The 23,171-nt window shown below is 37.5% G+C and overlaps 1 protein-coding gene across 1 annotated transcript in view; it reads right to left on the bottom strand.

Moving 5' to 3' along the window:
- Nucleotides 1–466: 466 nt before the first annotated feature.
- The window catches only part of PPP1R21 (protein phosphatase 1 regulatory subunit 21), a 63,829-nt gene continuing 41,124 nt past the window's right edge, over nt 467–23,171 (bottom strand). Inside the window, exons 14-22 of the mRNA XM_020894135.2 lie at nt 20,780–20,907; nt 17,945–18,097; nt 15,177–15,269; nt 11,030–11,272; nt 8,788–8,820; nt 7,528–7,644; nt 5,080–5,178; nt 3,929–4,057; nt 467–1,124 (exon numbers count right to left, since the gene is read on the bottom strand). Of these exons, the coding sequence (XP_020749794.1) occupies nt 1,095–1,124; nt 3,929–4,057; nt 5,080–5,178; nt 7,528–7,644; nt 8,788–8,820; nt 11,030–11,272; nt 15,177–15,269; nt 17,945–18,097; nt 20,780–20,907 (1,025 nt within the window). The 3' untranslated portion in view covers nt 467–1,094. The remainder of the gene's footprint in view (nt 1,125–3,928; nt 4,058–5,079; nt 5,179–7,527; nt 7,645–8,787; nt 8,821–11,029; nt 11,273–15,176; nt 15,270–17,944; nt 18,098–20,779; nt 20,908–23,171) is intronic.

Raw genomic sequence — 23,171 nt, 5'->3', positions numbered from 1 at the left:
TGGTGCTGAGCACTCAGGTGCTGCAGGGTGACCAGCGACTGCCCGGAGAAGAGGCTCAAAGGAGATGAAGCTGCAGGCAGGTGGGTGGGGAAGGAGGGGCTTCAGCCTGGGGATGTAGACATGGGTGAAATGGGCATGTGCAGGAGACTCCAAGGAAAGGAGCAACTAAAGACTTGGGGAGGGAGGTGCTGGGAGAGACACTTCTGAAATGCACACTGAAATGACACAACGCTTATGAAATAAACCAACAGGAGCCTGAAAGGGCTTAGCAACCTTGCCCGAAGTATAGTTACAAGTACCCTGAGAGGTACTCAAAGCCTTAATAAAGGATTAACTGTACAATTATTCCAATTTGAAGGATTAGAAAGATTATATCTAAATCAACTGGGATTGGGATTTGGTCATTCTGTGATGCCTACTTTAATATGTTCCAGTTTCCTTCATCAGATTGTCCAAAGACTGAAAGTTTGATATAAGTATGAATTTATTGACATCAATTTCCTTAAGCTATTATTCCAACACAGAGAAGGTACTGAAGAGCTGATGACAATGATAATAAACCAACAAGATCTGGAGTTTTCAAGGCCCAATCCCTCCAGAACAGAGAAAAGAGAGACAGAGAGAATGAATAAGTCTTCAAAAAGAATTGGAGACTGTTTTCAATTATAGCGAGAAGTAATGACATTTTGACAATGTAAGCTTTTTATCCAGAAACATATATCTATTCCATAGATACCAAATTGATTACCATATCATCGAGTTTGAAAATATACAAAATATTTGTTGTTCTTACATACTGAAATTAAAACCTAATTTTAAAAAGTGCACAGTAAAAACAGCATAAGGAAACCTATAATATCCACGCATGTGTGCTGTTTTCCATTTCACTGTCAACATCAAGTTCTGTATTTGCCTTACTGGTTACAAATATATTTTAAATATTTCAAGGCCATTTACAACACTGACTACTTTACTAGGTCCAACAACACTCCAGCTTCCTGAAGGCGGCCAGCACTGGACGTGGAGGGTCGGCCCCGCAGCTCCGCTCAGCAGTAGCAGCTCTGGAAAGAAGTCGCCAACCTGCTATCCGCAAACTATCGACTCTTGTTCTTTTTAGAATTTCCCTGTGCAAAGAAAAATATCAACAATAAGAAGGCCAACTTCTAGAAAAATCATCCACACAGTTTAGAGTTCAAGCTGTATGGAAGCCATAGTTCACTGTGGAAAACTTGAGCTTCCAAGAGGGAGAAGAGCTGATAACTTTGCATCACTAACTTTTATTTAGGAATCACAGAGCAGTTTGTTACTCTTCACTCTCCCCACTTTTCTCCATCTACCTTATTTCCCTGGTGTCTGAGCTCAGGTAATAAAGAAAAGAAAGCATATCTTGGATTTATCAAACCTCATATATTCATTTTGTTTCAAAGACAAGGTACTTTATGATTTCATAAAGCTGAATAAAATATTTTAGCCTAAACTTGTTCCTTTGCTGTTGAAATGAACACCTTTTAAAAGGTCTTAATAGGAACTTATTTTTAATATGTGCCAACCAACATCCCAGTGGCAATGATAATCTCAGGATAAAAGGAAGCTCAGAAACCAGCTGACAGCAACTTGGAAGATGTCTTAACTTAATTCCTGATTCCCTCATATACAGAGATTTGGACTTTCCAGTTTCACGTAACTTTTCTTTTTTCTGGAGAAGTTCACTTTTTAGGAAAGCATTCTAATTTAATTCCTACATTTAACTATTACATACAAATACTCAGTTCATGCACATGGGAAATGGTTGCAGAACACAGACATTCAGAGCAAGACAACAGCAAACAAATGGCTTCAGGATGTTTACTTGATATCCAATGGAGACCATGTCAACCCAGCTATCTGATGCTATAGCAATTTAAATGACTAATAAATGGGGGGGGGGGACAAAATATAGGGACCACAGAAAGATCAAAGAAAGGTTAACAACAGAAACCAGAAAGTAAAGAAGGATCGCTAACTCTAGCATTATTAATAATAGATATTCTAAAGTGAAGTCACTCAGTCGTGTCCGACTCTTTGTGACCCCATGGACTGTAGCCCACCAGGCTTCTCCGTCCATGGGATTTTCCAGGCAAGAGTACTGGAGTGGGTTGCCATTTCCTTCTCCAGGGGATCTTCTTGACCCAGGGATTGAACTCGGGTCTCCCACATTGTAGGCAGATGCTTTACCCTCTGAGCCACCAGGGGAAGGACTAGATTAAAAACTTCCAAGAAGGCTTAAAAATTTCTTCACTCCCAAAGTGATTGCAATACAGTTAATTACCTTCGGGACAATGAGCTTTGCTATAGCTCACCAGGCTCCTCTATCATTGGAATTCTCCAGGAGAATTCCACTGGAGTGGGTTGCCATTCACTTCTCCAGGGGATCTTCCAGACCCAGGGATCAAACCCAGGTCTCTCGATTGCCACCAGCAAAGCCCCTATACCCAACATTGCTGCTAAGGTGCTAAGTCGCTTCAGTCGTGTCCGACTCTGTGCGACCCCATAGACGGCAACCCACCAGGCTCCACCATCCCTGGGATTCTCCAGGCAACAGTACTGGAGTCGGTTGCCATTTCCTTCTCCAATACCCAACATTAACCCTCCTCAATTCAGAACCAAATGCTCTCTGCATCTCTGAGGTCTGAAAACTTTCCCTATAATGACTGCTACTTTTCTTCAAATGTTAGGTGCTAAAAGCAGGCTTTCTCCTGCTACTCCCACTAACACATGTGCTTTCTACATGAGTCAGCCACTGCCCTGATGGAATACCAAGAGGCCAAAAGGGTTAAGGAGGCATTCATTAGAAGGACCAATACCCTACCCACTATTTACAAGCTCAAGTTTCCCCAAGCACCAGTAACTGGAGAACCCTAATCAGAACTACATAGGCTGGTCACAACCATCACAAGATGTCCCAGAAAAGCATCACAGACATTCTCTGAAGCAGCCAGATGCCAATCAATAGCACCAAACTACACGGAGGAACAAAATTCTATAAGGCAGATTCTAGTGCATTAACATGATACACTTGCAAGGAGACACCAACTGAGCATCATGCAGCTCTGCACCACCAGTGGCAGATGCGAAAATGAAGCTATGGTCTGTTCATTTCTATGTCCTTCCCAGAGCCAGCACGCAGCAGGAACTCAGTACATGCCTGCAAGATCAGTGAGGGGCGGCATGGACTGCAAAGAGCACAGGCTGGAGACAGCAGATCCAAGCTGCTGGTGGCAGGGTGTTGTCTGAGTTACCAAAATATGCCAAGCATCTGAGATCAAGCATGAAGTCAGTTCGCTGGCCTCTTGAAGCCTACCTCTCATGGTGAGAGAGAGAGGGGGGGAGAGAGAGAGAGAGAGTGTGTGTGTGTGTGTGTGTGTTTAATGATACAACAAAGAGACATGATACATGGATATGCCTTTCAACACAAAAACACTACCCATATCTACTGACCCCAGCCTGGACAATCAGAGGCTTTATGGGAAATGAAATTTAAGAAGTCTTTGGAATTAAAAGAACAAAACAGTCCTAGGTTATATGGATATGTTATGAGAATAAATTTGCTAAGCAGGTTACTTTTCAATGAGACCATTTTAGATTCATATAAATAAAGAGCAATCCCCATCATAAACCCTCTGAAGAGTGCTCCTAACTAACAGAACAGTAGCAGAAACGCCCCAAATACCAAAAAGCAAGCAACACAGAGTTAGGGCCTGAAGGTCAGACCTTCTCTCAACTTGTAACTCAATCAAACAATCTTCATCTTACTTTCGGATGAGAGGGCAAGTGAAATGATTTGTAAACACTTCAAATCTCTTATCCCTTTGCTCCTGAGACACACGGCAACGAAGCACCTTAAACGCAACACATAAATATTAAGCGCTGCCCCTCGGAGGCCCCCTACCTTACTGGACATCTTTAACGCGTCGATCTCGTCCCTCTGCTTAGACAACGTCTCGTTCATGCTGCACAGGTGGTCGCTCATCATACTGAGCTGGTCCTCGTAGCTCCTCTTGGTAGTCGTCAGCTCATCCTGAACGGCCAGAGGAGAAAGAAGAGAGAAAGCAAAATCCACCAGTTATACCACTCCAGTTTTTTTAAGAAAAAAAAAAAAAATTGTTGGAGAAGCAACCTAACAAGATGACCTATCTGGTCAATTAAGAAGCAGGTTAAGCCACAGGTCTAACAAGAGAACCAGTAAAAATGGCGAAGAAGTTTTTCTCAGCCTTCAAAATGGGTTCTGAATTTCTTTGCAGAAATGAGTTTCCTTCTATGCCAGGTATAAAAGTGTCACCAAAAAAAAAAAAAAACACAAGAGGGCTTCATGATCTTTCCCTCAGGTTTTCCTGAGCCTTTGGTGAGGCGAGGGAGGTAGTCTCTGGCACATTCCCACCATCCCACACGTGATGGGGATCCCACAGCCCTCTGGGCAGGCCTCTCCCTGGAAAAAGTACCTTCTTCATTCCTCTCATCTCTCAGGCTCTCTTCGGCCTTTTAACATCTAATCTTGTGATTCTAGAAAATCTGATAAATGAATCTGAAACCAGAAGGAAGTGTGTATTGCTGTTAATGAGTTATTTCTTTGCCTCTGGCATGTTTATATTTAATAAAGGCTTCTGGAAACAAGGCTTTAAAACAAAGCAGTGAGTAAGAAGGAATATTTTGCAGCCCTATCTTTCAGTTTATGTCAGTTTTATGAATCAGCAGAGAAGGAACTGAGTCACATGAACAGAATACACCTCGGGCCAGCCATGACAGGGATTGTCAACTGGGAGGAAGAGAAAAAGGAAGGACTATGGATAAATCAGGATTATTTAAAGAGATGCTGACTAAAAACTATTTATAATTAAAATCAAAGTAGAGAAACAAATAATACAACCACTTCTTGCCAGCCATAAAGGAGCTGTAACTTGAAAATGAGCTAGAAATAAAATGATAAGAAAAGTACTATATCTAGAGGTCAAATGTCACCATTTTGACAGGAAATGCTGATTTTTCAGCCTAAGAACTTTTAATGAAAACATATTAATACTGCGGAGGTAACATGAAACTCACCTGAAGTCGGCTGATGCTCTGACTGGCTACTTTCATCTCTTCTGTCAGTGCCTCTTTAGACTTTTCAGCCAAGGCCAGTCTTTTAGAGAGTGCTCGGCACTGTGGAATCAGAAAACATTCCATTATCTCAGGAAGCATTTCCCCAAACCGAATTTACTTCAGGGAAGGTTACTAGAAAACAGTCCCCAAGACCACACTTCCTCCCTCCACTCCACAAACATCTGCTGAATAGCCATAGGCCCTGTACCATACCCTTGAGCACACATAAGAAATGTAAATGGTCCTCACTCACATCAGTTTAATGAGGAAAAAAACATCTACTAACCCAAGTTCATCGGTACTTCTTTCCAAGCTCTAGCCTGATGACCACAGGTTACAAAAAGCATAAGAAGTTTCTTTTCTACATTTACCCAAGATTCATGTACGCTGGATGAGAAAGGAAGTGGTTATTTCCAAAGTGATCAGTGGCATCAAACAGTATGAATTCTCAGATACTTTACTTCTTGTGTTTTAAGTCCTTTATTGGAGACCATATCACAGGAACAATAAAATCTTTACAGCCTCATTTTATTGATGGGGGGAAAAAAAGTGAGAGCAGTCTGAAGACCCCAGCTGGCTGTTTTGCGGGGGGGGTCTACTAAACTGAGGCTATCTGGAGACAGTACATGAAGAAGAAAAAAGAAAAATTCTATTTCATACTATTGTTCAAAGAAGGTGTGCCATTAAAAGGATCACTAAATTTTCTGATAAACCATGAGGTTGACATGGAGAATCTGTTGAGACACATTTGGATGCTGTGTCAACATCAGATGCTCAGACTGACCATTCCAGTAAAGTCATACTAAGGGTCACCACTTCCTGTTTACAGACAAGGAAAAACTAGAACAATTTTAAAATTCCTGTATCACAATTGTGCTAAAAGAATTTACTAAGATAAGCAAATCTCTTGGAAATAAAATAGCCTCAGAAATTCCCCAGTTACTCAATTCATTCCTCATAAGAGAACTTCAGGCAAGTTCAGCCAACCAAATCAACCACTCTCTATTAATCACATATCTATGTGCTCAGCATTGAACCAGAGAAAGAGAGAGAGAGCTCTGCAAAACACAGGTCCTTGTGAGGATGACAATCAAGTCTGGGAGAGTAACTCAGAAGGTAGTTAGGGATCCAAGACAAGTACCAGGACAAGATGATGTACTGTGCCACATGGTTCAAATCGCAAGGCACTGCAGCATCCAACTTGCTGTCCTCACTTTTCTACAATCCAACAGCTATCACCACTGATCATCTTCTCAAACAGGTATGCAACACTAAGCTACGCATATCGTTTATTTCAGCAGGAAGAGAGAAGCAAAGCCTCTCTTCACTCCGAGCACCTGGCTTCCTATCAGCCTCCCTTGTCTCTGCAGAACAGGAGAAAATCACAAAGTCACATTCTAGTAAAGGGTGCGATCTTTCCTTTGTCAATTTCCTTAACAGTTTAAAGGATTATACATCTCTGTCGACATCTACAACTAACCTTTAAAGAAAAAGTTTCTAATCAGAGACAAGTATCCTTATATGTTGAGCGATATCCATTCTATCTTATAATTTGTTTCTCACTTCTTGATATCTGTAATTTCTTCTTTCATTTTCTCCTCTTCATCAATGAATTTGTATAATTTTATTATCTTGCATAGTGTTTTTCTAATCCTCTTAAGAAAATGAATTATACGGTAATGGAAGAAAAAAATGTAACAAAAAGCAACGTTTTATATTTTTTAAAGGTTGAAAGAGGTTATATTTTACATTTTGTCATTTATAAAAACTCATTACCACAACGGAGAAGGCAATGGCAACCCATGCCAGTACTCTTGCCTGGAAAATCCCATGGACGGAGGAGCCTGGCAGCTGCAGTCCATGGGGTCGCTAAGAGTCAGATACGAATGAGCGACTTCACTTTCACTTTTCACTTTCATGCATTGGCATAGGAAATGGCAGTGTTCTTGCCTGGAGAATTCCAGGGACGGGAAAGCCTGGTAGGCTACCATCTATGGGGTCACACAGAGTTGGACATGACTGAAGCGATTCAGCAGCAGCAGCAGCATTACCACAAGTTGTCATTTACAAACTAAAGAGTACACTAAAGAGAAACAAAGGCATACTTGGCTTTGAATTTCCCTAAATGAAAATTCCTTCACCTATGAATGTTACCAGCTTATAACTCTCTAAAACAAGGAATCTATAATAATAATGTTCCAAAACATGTTATATAACCCTAAGAAAGTCTATCAGATAAAGATTTTTCATTGTTATGTGGACCAATCTACATGAACTCTAACCAAATCCACATTGCAAACACACTGACTCTGACCTTTCTTTTGTGGTGAACAGCAAGAGGCCAAGACAGTGACCTAATTGCCGAAGGGGTTAGGAAAATCCACCTGATCCAGTTGACTCTCCACTCACCTCTGCATAAAAGTGCACTGACTTGCTGTCAGCTAGCTGCAGCTGAGACGTCAGCTCCACTATCCTTGCCATGTAGTGATTTCTGATTAAGTCTTCCCGAGATTCCACATCTGGAGCCTAAAGAAAGCACACATAACTCAGTAAATAAATGCCAGTGGGATGAAGCAGTTCTAAGAGGGGGAAAAAAAAAAAGATTACTATCACTTTAGCCAAATAAAAAGAAGAAGACATTTCATACATTTTCATTTGAAATGTGATGGGAAATCATAATTTTCCCACCTTTCGGAAAAACTCTAAATAGGACAGATGCTTTTATTTAGCTCCTTGCCTGTCTCACAGTGAAGGTGTGGCTTCAAGAGAAGAAAGCAGAAGTGAAGTCTTGGAAGGCCCCCCAGCCATGGGGCCATGTCTCTCAGTTAGGTGCCACACACCTAACTTTCAAAATCTCTATCTGCCTGCCTCCTATGTCTTCCACTAACTAGAGAATAGGGAGAAGGGGTGCATTTATTGGTATTCCTAGAAATATGAACATTCTTTTCCCTCAAATTATCTTAAGATAGCTCTAATGCTTCTAAACATACTAACAAATTAAACTATTTCTATAATGAACAATTTATGGCCCTTGTCCCAGACTAGTTTTCTGCTAATTACTCTAGCAATGGCACCTACTCAGTTGAGTTTAAAAGTATATGCAGAAGTTCAAGATTACCTAAAGTATAAGGCCAGTAAGAAAACCAAAGAATTTACCAACCAACTTGAACTATGTTTGCCAGCTCACCATTCTGACTGTTAAGCTGAATGACTTCAGCGTTCTTTTAATGATTATTTGTAAGTTTACACTTGCAACATTTCAAAACGAAAAGGTGCAAACCTATTTGACAGGCCAAAATCTGACCTGGATTCAGTCACGTGAGGGCTGGAAAGAACTACAAGCCCATTGATGGTCAAGCCCCTGAAAAGCCCTGCTCTGCCAGCCGGCCCACTGGGAAGGTAATGGCTCGCAGCCTCCAGCCACATACCAGCAAGCTCATGCCACACCCTGTCAAACTGCCAAGTCAAGTCATTCAAGAAGACAATTACAGAAACAGGCTGTGATTTGTTGGTGACAGTTAACAGTGACCCAAGAGAAAAATAACATGGATTCACACTGACTAGAACTGTCAGAAATGTAATTAGATGAAGCTGACTTTTGCTGGACTTTGTCAACAAACATGTGGCCAGATATTGACTAGCAAACAACATGATGTTAAGCACACATACCTCACTGTCAGATGTCCTGGTTAAAATTCCAATCTAGAACACAAGGGAGAAAAAGCTTTAGAACAGACTGTTTATACTTTAAACACAACAGCTTAAACCCTTGTCATATTTTTTCTCTTCTCGATTCACATTGTTTTAGAGCACACTAAGGAGAATTCCTTGGTGAGCCAGTGGTTAGGACTTGGTGTTTTCACTGCTGTGGACCTGGTTTCAATCCCTGGTTGGGGAACTAACATCTCATAAGCCGTGCGTTGTTGCCAAAATGTAAAATGAAACAAGAAACATTGAAAAAAAAATAAAACAAAAGCACACTTGCAAAGGAGTTCTGGAAGATCACCCTCAAATCAATCATCTTTCGATACAAATCATCTTTCAACACAAGCTGGCCCTTCAGATATATAACCATATTCATGATTTCTGTCATACAGCAGTAATGGATAATGACCATCACTACTTTCTCTATCCAAATGCTGTTAGCCATTTTTACTGAAACTCAACAAATGGTCTGAGAAGAAAGAGAGGAAGAACAGTTTTTAACTCTTCGAGGCATTTCTACACTTATTTCCAAAGCAGGCAAGAAGACCTAAAGATAGTTTCTTGGTGATCCTAATAACTAAACATTTTCTCACTGCTGTGGGCATTTTCTCATATGCTGCTGATAAACAGTATAAACTAATACAGTCCTTTAGAAAGTAATTTAGCAATAAAGATCATGAAAACATTCAGTCTGACCTGATCAATGAGACAGACTCTGAAGGGAAGTCCACAGATGAGTGCTGGCAATGTTGCACTTCCCCAAATGGTACCTAAACTGATGTCAGAATTCTGTTCTGTTGGTTAAATGTCCTTCTAGGCAGTTACCTTCCCTTGTCAGGGGGAGAGAACAACACCTGCGGCTAGGACTCAACCTCACTGTCGGGGCTTACATAGGATTCTCCGGTGAGCATACTGGCCATTCAGGTCACTGCTCCAGGAAGTTTGCTGTATGTTTTCCACTTTTCTAAGAATTTTAATTCTTTTTTCCTCTCCTCTATTTTAGTATGAAAATATGTAAACACATAGTAAACTTGGGGGAAAAAGGATAATAAACACCTGTGCACCCACAATCTATTAATACATTTAAACATTTACCAATGTATTATCAATACATTAATACATTTGATAATGAACAATTTGTTACATTTACTTTATTTATCTGTGTGTGTACATTTCCTGAAGTATCTGAAAGTAAGCTGCAAATATGATGATATCTTACTCTAAGTACTTTGGCATTTACCTCCAAAAAGTAAAGATATTCTCCTAAATAATCAAAATATCATTATCACATCTAAGAAAACTAACAATAATTCCCGGTTTCTGACACTGTTAAGGTGCAGTGAGGTCTTTATACATCTTGAAAATAAAAGTTAATTTGTATATAATACTATTAAGTATGCTCTGAATCAGACACAAGGTAGACGTGAAGGGACCATGACTTGCTCTTCAATAGCATCAGTGAGCTATAAGGGGAATCACATGCCTTAGGACAGGGCCATCAGCAAGTACCACGGTTCCCCTCAAGTTTCTCAAAAAATGCTAACAAAAATACATTTAGTGAGATCCTTCTAATTTGAGGGTCTTCTTTCCCTTCTTTATCTGATTTCTCATTTTTCTAGATTTTTAGTTATTTTTTTATAGTGGGCAGAATACTATAATCAGAAAATTTTTTTCCATGTAACTCTGAATTCTGTAATTCCAATAGAGATGTTTCCTTACCTTCTAAATCACTGCAATTAAATATAAGGCAAGAAATACAAAGCTACAAAATAACTTGTCACTATATTGCCTTAGGAAGTCTAACTATATTATACATAAACCATAAAGCTTTATGTTACCTAGGAATATACCATATAATTGGTTTTAAAACATATTTATGGTCATTTCTGTAAAAAGTTAGGCATTTAGTCCTTTGTCAGAAACATAAGTCCCATGTAACATATATTTCAATGGAAAAACAGAATCATCATAATTTGACTTAGTGTATCTTCACCAGAAACACAGCCCTTACCATGGGGAACTCTTGCATGTAAAGTCAAAGAGAATTGAATAAACTTGTGTTTTGAAGGGGGCACCCTGCTCACCAACCTGAGTTTTCCAGAGCACATGGATTATTCCTGTTATTAATTCCTGTAATTTAGATGGTAAAGTCTGAACACTAAGGTGGATCCCCACTAGTTACCATTATATAAAAAAAGACACTTACCTCACTGGTGCTGTGAATGGGTTCTGGCACAGCCTTAGCTGACGCGTCCTCCTGGCCCGTAGCAGTCACCACGGCAGCCTTTTCCTGGGCCACCCCGACCATCTGCCCACTACTTGTACTCTTCAGTTTATCTGCAATTCGCTGGTTTTCTTTCTCCAGCTTGATTTTAGCTAACTGTGCTTCCAACATCCAGTGTTCTTTTTCCTGCTCCAGTTTAGAAATCTTCTCCAAACTCTGCTGAACCTTGAAAGCAACAGAGAATTCTGAACCTTAGAGGATGATGTGGACAAAACTTAGTGGCCAAAAAAATACTTTGTGGAATGCAAACCAAAACTACTTCACAGGTGTGAAAACAAAACCACTTGATACTGGAATAGGGAAAGTTTTATTAAATAAGATACAAAAGGCACAACCATAAATTGATAAATTCAACAAGAATAAAATTTTTTAAAATCTCTATTCATCACAAGGTATAAACAAAGAGTAAAAAGAAGCATGTATCCAAAAGAGGACTAATATCCAGAATATATAAAGAACTTCTGTAAATCAATGATAAAAAGACAGATAACACAACAGAGAAACAAGAGGAAAAAAGACTTGAAACAGGCACTTGAATACTACTATAAACATAAAAAAGAAGCTATTCATTGTCACTGTTTATCAAGGAAAAGCAATTTAAGACCACCCAAAACTAAAATGAAAGACAGAAAATGCAAAGACAGACATATTTATGGAGCAATTGGAACTATCACATAGTGCTGGGAGGAGTGGAATTCAGGACAAACACTTTGAAAACTGTTTGTCAGGATCTTTGAAAATTGAACTTATATCCTGTGCATCATGCTAAGTTGCCTCAGCTGTGTCCAACTCTTTGCGACCCTGTGGACTGTAGACTACCAGGCTCCTCCATCCATGGGATTCTACAGGCAAGAATACTGGAGAGGGTTGACATGCCCTCCTCTAGAGGATCTTCCTGACCCAGGGATCGAACCTGAGTCTCTTCTGTCTCCTGCATTGGCAGGTGGGTTCTTTATCAGTAGCACCATGTGGACTCGGCAATTCCACTTCTAAATATATGCCCAACAGAAAAATATGCATGTTTATCAAAAGACAGGTGTAAGACGCCCACAGCAGCCCTATGATAGTTAAACACTTGAAAAATACTCATAAGCTATTGTTGTTCAGCCGCTCAGTTGTGCTGCGACCCCATGTACTGCAGCATGCCAGGCTTCCCTGTCCATCACCATCTCTCAGAGCTTGCTCAAACTCATGTCCATTGAGTCAGTGATGCCATCCAACCATCTCATCCTCTGTTGTCCCCTTCTCCTTCTGCCTTCAATCTTTCCCAGCATTAGGGACTTTTCTAATGAGTTGGCTCTCTGCATCAGGTGGCCAAAGTATTGGAGCTTCAGTTTCAACATCAGTCCCTCCAATGAATATTCAGGACTGATTTCCTTTAGGATGCACTGGCTGGATCTCCTTACAGTTCAAGGGACTCTCAAGAGTCTCCTCCAACACCACACTTCAAAAGCATCAATTGTTCAGCACTCAGCTTTTTTTATGGTCCAACTTTCACATCCATACATGACTACCGGAAAAACCAAAGCTTTGATGAGACAGACCTTTGCTGACAAAGTAATGTCTCTGCTTTTTAATAATGTCTAGGTTGGTCATAGCTTTTCTTTCAAGGAGCAAGCATCTTTTAATTTCATGGCTGCATTCACCATCTGCAATGATTTTGGAGCCCAAAAAAATAAAGTCTGTCACTGTTTCCCCAACTACTTGCCATGAAGTGATGGGACCAGATGCCATGATCTTAGTTTTCTGAATGATGAGTTTTAAGCCAACTTTTTCACTTTCATGAAGAGGCTCTTTAGCTCTTCTTCACTTTCTGCCTTAAGGGTGGTGTCATTTGTATATCTGAGGTTATTGATATTTCTCCTGACAATCTTGATTCCAGCTTGTGCTTCATCCAGTCCAGCATTTCCCATGATGTACTCTGCATATAAGTTAAATAAGCAGGGTGACAACAAACAATCGTGATGTACTCCTTTCCCAATTTGGTACTAGTCCGTCGTTCTATACTCTAAATGCTGCTTCTTGTCCTGCATACAGGTTTCTTAGGAGGCAGGTAAGGTGGCCTCATATTCCCATCTCTTTTAAGTATTTTCCAGTTTGTTGTGATCCACACAGTCAAAGGGTTTGGCGTAGTCAATGAAGCAGAAGTAGATGCTTTTCTGGAATTCTCTTGCTTTTTCTATGACCTAACGGATGTTGGCAATTTGATCTCTGGTTCCTCTGCCTTTTCTAAAACCAGTTTGAACATCTGGAAGTTCTCAGTCCACATACCGTTGAAGCCTCGCTTGGAGAATTCTGAGTATTACTTTGCTAGTGTGTGAAATGAGTGCAATTGTACGGTAGTTTGAACATTCTCTGGCATTGCTTTTCTTTGGGATTGGAATGAAAACTGACCTTTTCCATAAGCTGTAAGAATGGATAAATTATGTAATTCACACAACAGAATACTCAACAGGAATGAAAATGGACCAAACACAACTACATATAAGATGGATGTAATATTACATATATAATGTTGAACAAAAGAAGCCAGATCTGAAAGAGATGCAGCATAATTCTCATTTAATATAAAGTTCAGTATCATGTAACAAAACAAAGAATGCAGGATTATGGTTATCTTTGGGAAAGAGGAGAGCAGCAACTGGAGAGGGGAATGCAGGAGGTTTCAGGGGTCCTGGCAAGTATTTTTTTAAAATACAGTTCTTACATGAAGAAATGTTCTGTTCTAAAAATTTCATCTAGCTACTAGTTAGTGTTTACTTGTGAAAATTCACTGGAATATATTAATAATTTATATACTTTTTTTTATGTTGTACTTAAATAAGGAGTTTTTTAAAAGCTAATTCTCAAGGCAAATAAAAGCTTGAGAACTAAATAAAAATAAAAGCAACCTTTGAGTGAATTCCAAATGCTTTACCAAATGACTGAGCAATTACCATGTACCAGACACTGTTCATTTATTTTCCTGCCAGTATCCCACTGAAGCCTCCTAACAGTCCTACAATTCTCACTTCTCAAAGACGAGACCTGAAGTTCCAGCAGCTGGAATCCTTACTAAGCTAATGGCAGAGCCAGGACTGGGGACCTCATGTGTCTGGTTCATTAGTCTGATTCTTTTCGCCATGTTACACCGCCTCCTATTGGCTCAGTTAATCCTTAACGAGACCCTGCAAGGTAGATATTATCCTCAATTTGGAGAGGCAGGTGTGAGACTGGAGTGCTTATCAGAACAGCCTGCAGCTGGTCTGTGCCAGAGTGGGAGAAGCAATAGCTCTGATGTCAAATCATTCTGCCACTTATTAGGTATTAATACTTTGGATAAAAACTTCTTAATTGCTTTGAGCCTTAACCTTCCTCACATAAGACAGAAATCCAAAATAAGATACTCCACATTTCACGTTTGTCTCAGGAATTTTGTTTTTTAGGAATTATTATGTGGATTAAATTTTCAGTTTCAACATCCTCTCGGATTAATGTTGAAAAGATAAGTGATATGTATCCAAAAATGAAAACAAGGGAAGCTTAGGCAAAACATTGTCTCAGATAATCTGTGCTCTCTTTAAAAGGAATATTTCCCAAACTAAAAGCAAGCCAGGTGTTAAAGTAAATAAACTGCTGGCTAATGCTAAACTAATGTCAGTATGTACCAACTTCTGAAAAAACCAGTACTGCCTACCTCCACCTACCCCCAAATTCAACTGACCAATTGAGTACTGAAAATTTTTCATTCCTGCTCCTTTAAGAAATAAAAATAACTCACTGACTCTCTAGCTTTCTCCCTTTTTTGCCTTATTATTTCAGACATTTAAATCTAGCCTAAATAATTAATCAGCACGGAGAAAGTGTGCTGATATTGCTTCATTGGTAATTATGACACCAACTGAATCAGGATGACTTATTTAGAGTATCAACAAGTGTTTTTCAATGAATTATGCTTATGGTACATGTGTTAATTTTAGACCTTTACTTACATAGCCTTTTAAATCACTCGATGTATGTTAAAAACCTTCCACAGGGGATTTAACATTCATGATCTTTAGCAAGCATCATGATCTTCTCAACACCATACCTGTTGTGCAAGGCCTTCTCGACTTTCAGTAGAGCTGAGAAGGACCCTGCGGTTTGCCAGAGCTTCTTCATAAGGCACAGATTCCAAGAGGGGCTATGGAGAAAGCATCATAAGAATTAAAGAAAAAAGCTGCATGATTTCCCTGATCTTACAAATAAAAGTGCTAAATGAAGTTTAATAATAAAATTCAGGTGTGTATCTATATAGACTAGTTCCTTTAGTACATGTGAAAAAGAACCTTTAAAAAAAAAAAAAAGAATGAAGGGGAACATGTCATACCAGTTATAAGCAACACTATCTAAAATCAAAGGACTTGCCCCAAAATAGACAGAGAAAAGAATGACACAGAAAACCTAGAAACAGATAAAAGCACATACAAAAATGTACTATGTGACAAATGTTGCATTTTTACGTCAACTGAGAAAAGGTAAACTGCATAAATCATGGAAGGACAACCAACTAATAATTCAGAAAATTTAGACCCTGACTTCATAGTTTATGTCAAAATAAATAAATTCAAGATGAGTTGAAGATTTCAATCTAAATAGTTTAGACCACAAAAATACTGAAAGAAAAAACCGGTGCCCTGGAGTAGGAAATGACAACCCACTCCAGTATTCTAGCCTGGAAAATGCCAGGGACAGAGGAGCCTGGCAGGCTACAGGGCACAGCGTCACAAAGAGTTGGACATGACTGAGCAACTGAACGCACACACACGCGTGCATATAAAATATTCAGGAGTGATCAAAATGATTAATATAATTTATGTTTATGTCTAAAGAAAACTCTTTTGGTAATTAGAAAATTAAAATTCTAAATATTAAATAAAAAAAAGAAAATACAGGTGAACACATCTATAATCTTAAAAAGAAAATCCTGACTTTCCAAGATTCCCGTGAGAATCATCACCATAAAGAAAAAGAACGACTTGATGATATAAAAATTGAAACTTCTAAATTTTGAAAAATTACTGCAGCAAACTGAAGGGAAAATATTTCCAACATAAACAAAGGACTAGAATCCTTAACACAAAGAGAGCTCTTTTCAAACCTAATTAGGAATATTTATTTAAAAATCAGAAAATAACTTAAATAGGGAATTGACAGAATAATATAAACAGTAATTTATGGAAGGACGTTCCATTTCAATAAGAAAAGAAACACAAATTAAAACAATAGCAACAACAAAAAAAATAAAACAATAACAAGAAACCTCTTGTCTCTGATATTGACAAATGAAATTTATGGGTTAGATTTATACCTCTATTTCTGGTAAAGTATAAACAGGTAACCTTCTGGAAGTGTGGTCAGGGAAAAAAGTTACCAAATTGTGAAACATTTACACACTCTGAACAATTCCATCTTTAGTAATTAATAATTAAAACATTTAGGTGACCTTATACGTTGCTAGGAGTGTACAACCACCCTTAAGGGTAATCTGGCAGTAAATATTAAAATTTAAAATAGGCAAATCACATCATCTAGAATGTCCCACCGCTTAGTTCCACACATAAACCCAAGGAGACATTTACAAAGCTATCCACTGAGGTATAATTCTAACAGGGAAAAAATGGAATCAACCTAAATGCCCTCCAAAAGGAGAATATCTAAATGAACCATGGAATATTTACACTATAGAACTCTATGCTGTATTTAAAATGAATATAGTAGCCATCATATGTACTGATATAGGTCTCTAAAACTTACTCTAAATGAAAAAAGCTACACAATGAAACATACAAGTTTTTTTTTAAAAAACAAAGAAATTTAGAAAAGTCTTTATATTATACATAGTTCAAAGTTTATACAGATGAGTATAAATATTCCAAAAGAGTCTGGAAAGTTATACATCAAACTGATAACTACAACTACCATTGAGAAGGAACTGGCATTAGGAATTGTAATTTACCTATAATGTTCTCATGTAATTTTATGCATTATGTATAACTAAAAGTTAAAAAGAAATGAGAAAAAAGTAAAAACAAATACACAAAGTTCCATGTGCAAGAATATGTCATGCAGTGTTGCATATAATGGTGAAAAATAGGAAGCAACCTAAAACTCCATGAGCAATGATGGCTTAATTAAATTATTACACATTTATAAAGTGAAATACTATATATAGAATACTAGATGCATTAAAGTGATAGCAATTTATAAGTACAGATATGAATTTTTTGATATACAAAGATATCCACAATGCATTAAAAGGAAAAGAAAATTCTAAAACAGTGTATGTATCCATATATACTGCTTTTATGGTGTGTGTGCACATGCATGCATGTATATACTTTAAAATTTTAAGGAGCCAGACATATACTCTAACAAAGTTAACAGTAGCTACCTTTGGGTGGTGAAATTTGATGTGACCATAATTTTCTTCTTGTACAGAAATATTTCTTCTGATTTTTTTGTAATGATCATGTATTCGTATTATATTGAGAAAAAATTATAAATATATTTCAATTTTTTTTTTGTTTCTACAAGCTTAAGATTTCCTTAAGTTTGACACTTATTAACTGCCTGGCTATCTCACCCTAAACACTCTATCAGGCGCTGGAAACTAAAGTCTAACACGGCCTAAGAGGTGAGGTTTAGGTCTCCGTCATATCCTACTTTCCAAAGTCCTCCCAGACTTGTAACACCCACCAACCCCTGCTCCTCAAAACTGTATAAAGCATAAACACAAACTGTGGGGAAATTATTTCCATTCTCCGGAATTATTTCAGATTTTCCCTCTGATTTAAATGTTAACAAGAGCTCACAAACCTTTCTCAAAGCCTTCATATAGGCAGCAGCTTTTTTCTTATACTGCAGCATGCATTCGGCTGAAAGAGGACTGATGAATCCACTCCCTGTCTTGGGCCCATAGCTCAGGGAAGCAATGAAGAAGTCCACGTTGTTGCTGAAGAAAGATGCAATCTAAACAAAGTGTGACAAGAAGATCGATTTTGTTTTCCAATATATTTAAAATATACATCTAACAGTTTTCAGAGCAAAGTTAAGGATATTGAGAATGGAAATGAAAGTTCAACACATGCTCAAAAGCCCACATTTATTTATTTGAAGAGAATACTTAGGCAATGATTTATAATAAACACAACATCAGTTTAAATTTTCAGTCCAGACTGGTCACATCTCTTAATCTAGACAAATTCTACTGTTCCTAAAAACCAAGGCTGATTCTGATTTATTCTGTAGACAATGTTTATGAGCTGTTTACCTCACCAAATCTGCGCCTGTGCTCAAAATATGTACGTTTGGGTTTATACATTCCATTTGCATATTAACTTTGACTGTTTCATATTCCAACACAAGATATGACACAGGCATCTTGAATATATAATTTTTACTTAAATTTCATTCTGTAAATCTCAATCTGTGCATTACAAACAAAAGAGGAAAGAAAATGAAAATTCAGTAGACCCCTGTCATTTACAGATTTAACATTTGCTTACAACAACAAAGATCCATGACCGTATTTCTTCTGAGTCATGATTTTTAATCTACAGTCTATACGTAATGGTGATATAAATTAAAATGTCTAAGAAGGTTATTAGCCAGAAAAATTAAAGTCTTGAATACATTCAAGAGTATTCAATTTCAATAAACAAGAAAAAGTGACTTGTTGAAACAAGAGTATTTTACCTTGGCAAACACTGCTCAAAAAGTTAAGTACTCACTAATGGTCTAAAAGGTTATCTTTTTCACTAATATTTTACTGTGTCAAATGAAATTCTATGTTAGGTAGCATTTAGAAAAATCAAAACTCTAAAAATCTTGAATTGTATATTCCATGTACATGACATAGAGATGAGACATACCTAAAATTTGCATTTAGGTCATGGTAGTACATGGTAAAGTTTACTTTCTTTCCTCTCTAATATTTCTGTATTTCCCATGTGTTCTTTAATATGCATATGTTATACCTTCCTATTGGGTTCTTTTAAAAATTACAAATGATAAAATTTAGTTTAATCAAATCACATTAGCTAAGTATTCAGCTGCCACCAACTAACACTTAGTTCAGATAATTATTTTAAAGATCATTTTAATAAAAGTTTCTGAGTGAAGATCAAAACCTTTCCTTGAGACATCTGTTGAGGTTTCAAGCAAAGCAAATCTAAAATAAACTATGAAGTATACAGGAATTTAATATTCCAGAGTTTTAATTAAAAAGTAACAAATACAAAGACTCCTGTAAAATGCCAATATTCTCTTTTTTCAGGATTTTCCTTAATTGAATCAAAGTTAAAATCAACATCAGAAAGTTTCCAGAATGCTTGTAGATGAAAGCATTACAGAGGAGGCAGTGGGGATAATCTGGCTAAGGAGTCCTGTAGGCACTGATCTGAGTTGACAGAATCTCATGACACTCTTTGACTACAGCCCTAAACGGGAGCAAACTGTCACAAAGACCAGTCTGACTTTGGGAAAGATAACACTGAATATCTAGCATAAAATATGACCATTTCTGATTAACTTAAACCACTTGAAAAAAGTATGCTCCCTCCTACTAAGGTCAACCTGTCAGAAAAATAATGGTATATAACACAGATAGAGATTAGCATTTTCTTGAGAAATTATGTTGGATTTATTGAAATAAATGGGCTAAGAAAGTCCTGAATACAGCCCTTTCAGTTTTATCTGTATGGGTGGTTCTCAGAGAAATCTTAGTCACTTAAGGCTTTGATGACAGCCACATGAACATGTCTTCCCTGATAGCTCAGTAGGTAAAGAATCTGCCTGCAATGCAGGAGACCCCAGTACAATTCCTGGGTTGGAAAGATCTGCTGGAGAAGGGACAGGCTCCCACTCCAGTATTCTTGGGCTTCCCTTGTGCTCAGCTGGTAAAGAATCCACCTGCAATGCGGGAGACCCGGGATCGATCCCTGGGTTGGGAAGATCTGCTGGAGAAGGGAAAGCCCCACTCCAGTATTCTGGCCTGGAGAATTCCATGGACTATATATATAGTTTGAGGTTGCAGAGTCAGACACAACTAAGTGACTTTCACTTACATTCACGTGCAATTAGAATATGACATCTACTGAAAGCAGTCAGCCAACATAGAACAATTTTTAAAGAAACTGCACTCCGGGCAGTTTATGACAATAATTAAGTACTTAATGATCCAAATGATCATTATCTAATATTAAGAATTCAATGAGAAGACATGTCTTGAAGTCACCTTAAAAGTATGAATTAAAGTACATAAACCACAAAGGTACAAACAAAAATCTTGGTGGAGAAAAAACAAAATATTAATAAAAGTCTTATAAATCTTTTTCTATACCCTAATTTCTGTAGAGCAGACCTTGAATACACACCAGGATCTATAGCGAGACCACCTGGTATCTTTGAATCAGCAAATATCTCATTAAAACATCAACAGTGAGTGACCCACTTACTCATCACATTTAACAGCATTCCGTATTGTGTCACATGTTAGGTAGGAAGGAGGAAAAGGGAGACAACTTTATTTTACGAAAGTCTGATAATCTAAAATCCTTTTACAGATTAATTTTTCTACTATGTCATTCAAGGAAAAAAAAGAGTACATTTAAGAATTTAATTTAACATCAATATAAACCAGAGAAAAGTTACCTTTCCTGCTCCATTTGTTAGTGCCACTACTGATGACAGGATGCAGTCATTAGTTGTTATGAGCTTCTGTGTTGTTGTTGGAAGTTCAAGCTCTATTGTGGCCTTTTGACTATAATGTTTGGAAATATCTATGAACCCAATCAAATGAAAATTCATCAGTATCTATATACAAGTTGGATACAGCTAACCAACCCGTTGACCTCTCATAACTATGCTTACAAATTTACAAAACAAGTCTGACAAAAAATGGTCCCAAATATCATAATTGGGCTGAATCTCAATTAGGTCTCAAGTCTACTTGCAAAGAACAGAGAGTAGTGAGGGTCTCTTAGCACCATCCTGGGGTCACTATTATAGTCTAGAGCATGTGGGTCTCGGTCTCCTTCATCTGAGAGTCAGTCCTTATTCTAATGCTGGGTAAATGACCCTGACCAGTATTTACCAGTTAAAAACTTTGTTTTGACAGTCTAGTAGGCACAAATGAGAATTTTTATTGGGCTTATATAAACAAACTATGAGGCTGGAAAAGAACAGCCAACATAGGCATGGTGACCCACAATCCTTATTGGATCTTAACCAGTTTGCCAGAACACACTTTAACAGTGTGTTTGCAAATAAGAAAGGTTTGCACGGCCAAATAAGGATTGAACACTGCAGTGTCTGGCTTCACATTCTACTGCCTCCAGTCCAAGAAAATTACAACAAAGGCCTGTGGTTCTAAAAGCACAGAAGAGAGGCTTAGACATAAACATGTTGAGAGAAACAGCAGTAGGTGAAACTCGCCAAACAGCTAAACTTGGGGTTTTCTGGGTCTCTAAGAAATAAAATAATTTCATCCTGGAAATAAGGGGGAAACAGAATTAGCAAGACAATACTGATTTGTGAGGAAGGACAACTATATTTGTAAATAATAAAGAGCTTACAATACAGCCTCTTCTGAATTGTTAGAACACTTCAGTTACAACAGCATTACCACTACCAACAAAGCGAAAAATGGATCACAAGACATGGAAATTAACTGTTGCAGCAGGCGTGTATATGAAGACCTTCATTTATTCAGAATCAAGAAATTTAGTTGATTTTAGACTACAGATTAAGTAAGAGGAAATAAGACTATTTAGAAATAAGAGATTTAACATGGTATGACCATGATGTTTTAGCACAATTTAAATTTATTTAAGACTAGAAAGAAAGATTTAACGTGGTATGACTATAATATTTTTAGCACAAAATCACTGTTTTATGAAGATTTCTTTTACTAAAATTTAAAGCTAAGAAATTGTGTTATTTATATACATTTTATGTATATATACAAATATATGTAAACTTTTACATACAAAAGCTTTTAAGATAGTCTTAGATTTAGAAAAAATTTACAGAGTTTCCAGATACCTTTAGCCAGTTTTCACTATGGTTAACATCCTATGTTAATATGGTACAGCTGTCACAGTGAAGAAACCAACTAATTGGTACATTAACATTATGTCTAATATATTTTAAAAAATAAATGATTATCTTCTATAAATTCATAAGACAGCTAAGTGAATAAAAATTCAGTTGGAATGCTAGACATTTTTGGTATACTGAACTTGCTAGCTCCCAAAGCAGACATCATCTTTCTGCACACCACAGAAAGTTTTACTCAATATTTTACTGTCTGTATACAATGTATAATACAACTGAGTTGGCAGGCAATCTTGGCTGACTGTATAGGTAATTAAAATACTTATAAAAGATGTATAATACTGAGAACCCTCCCATGGCTTCTAGTGGATCAAAGCTACTGTAGTTTGAGATAATAATTCTCCCCATCCAACTGTTTACTATTTATTGAATCTAAACATTTTAATTATTTAGGGAGTTCCTCGACGTTAAATTTTAACTTCAAAAAGAACAAGGAAATCATGTGACCTAGACTAGAGATTTATTTTTGTTTATTGTTTCCTATCACTCTACCTGCTTTAGACTTGAGACTAAAGATCAAACAATTCTCACTTGTTAAAAGGTTAATTCATTCCCATTTTAATTCCTTGTAGGACACATATTTTCATAAATCTCTCTCTCCCACTTTTTATATTAAGACCAGCCTGCCTGCTTGCTTGCCTTCCTTTTTCCCAACTTGAACCAAGCAATTATGCAAGGCAAAGCATCAAGGGAAAAGATCTGACATAAGAGCTCTCTTAAAAACAAAGTTTACTCTGTTAATGGTGACTCTGAGTTTTCATGAGAGATACACAACACTCTTTCTTCCAACTAGGTAAGAAGACAGATTTGAACTGTAAACCTATCAACAAGAGCCCATAATCTGCTTGCCAACCATTCTTCATGTTTCCCAATAGTTTTAATTTACATTATGCACACTTTCAAGAACAGAAACGAGCAGAGGCACAAA

This window comes from Odocoileus virginianus, chromosome 2, assembly GCF_023699985.2.
Source record: "Odocoileus virginianus isolate 20LAN1187 ecotype Illinois chromosome 2, Ovbor_1.2, whole genome shotgun sequence".
Taxonomy (NCBI): Eukaryota; Metazoa; Chordata; class Mammalia; order Artiodactyla; family Cervidae; genus Odocoileus; species Odocoileus virginianus.
This window is presented reverse-complemented; position numbering and strand designations above follow the sequence as displayed.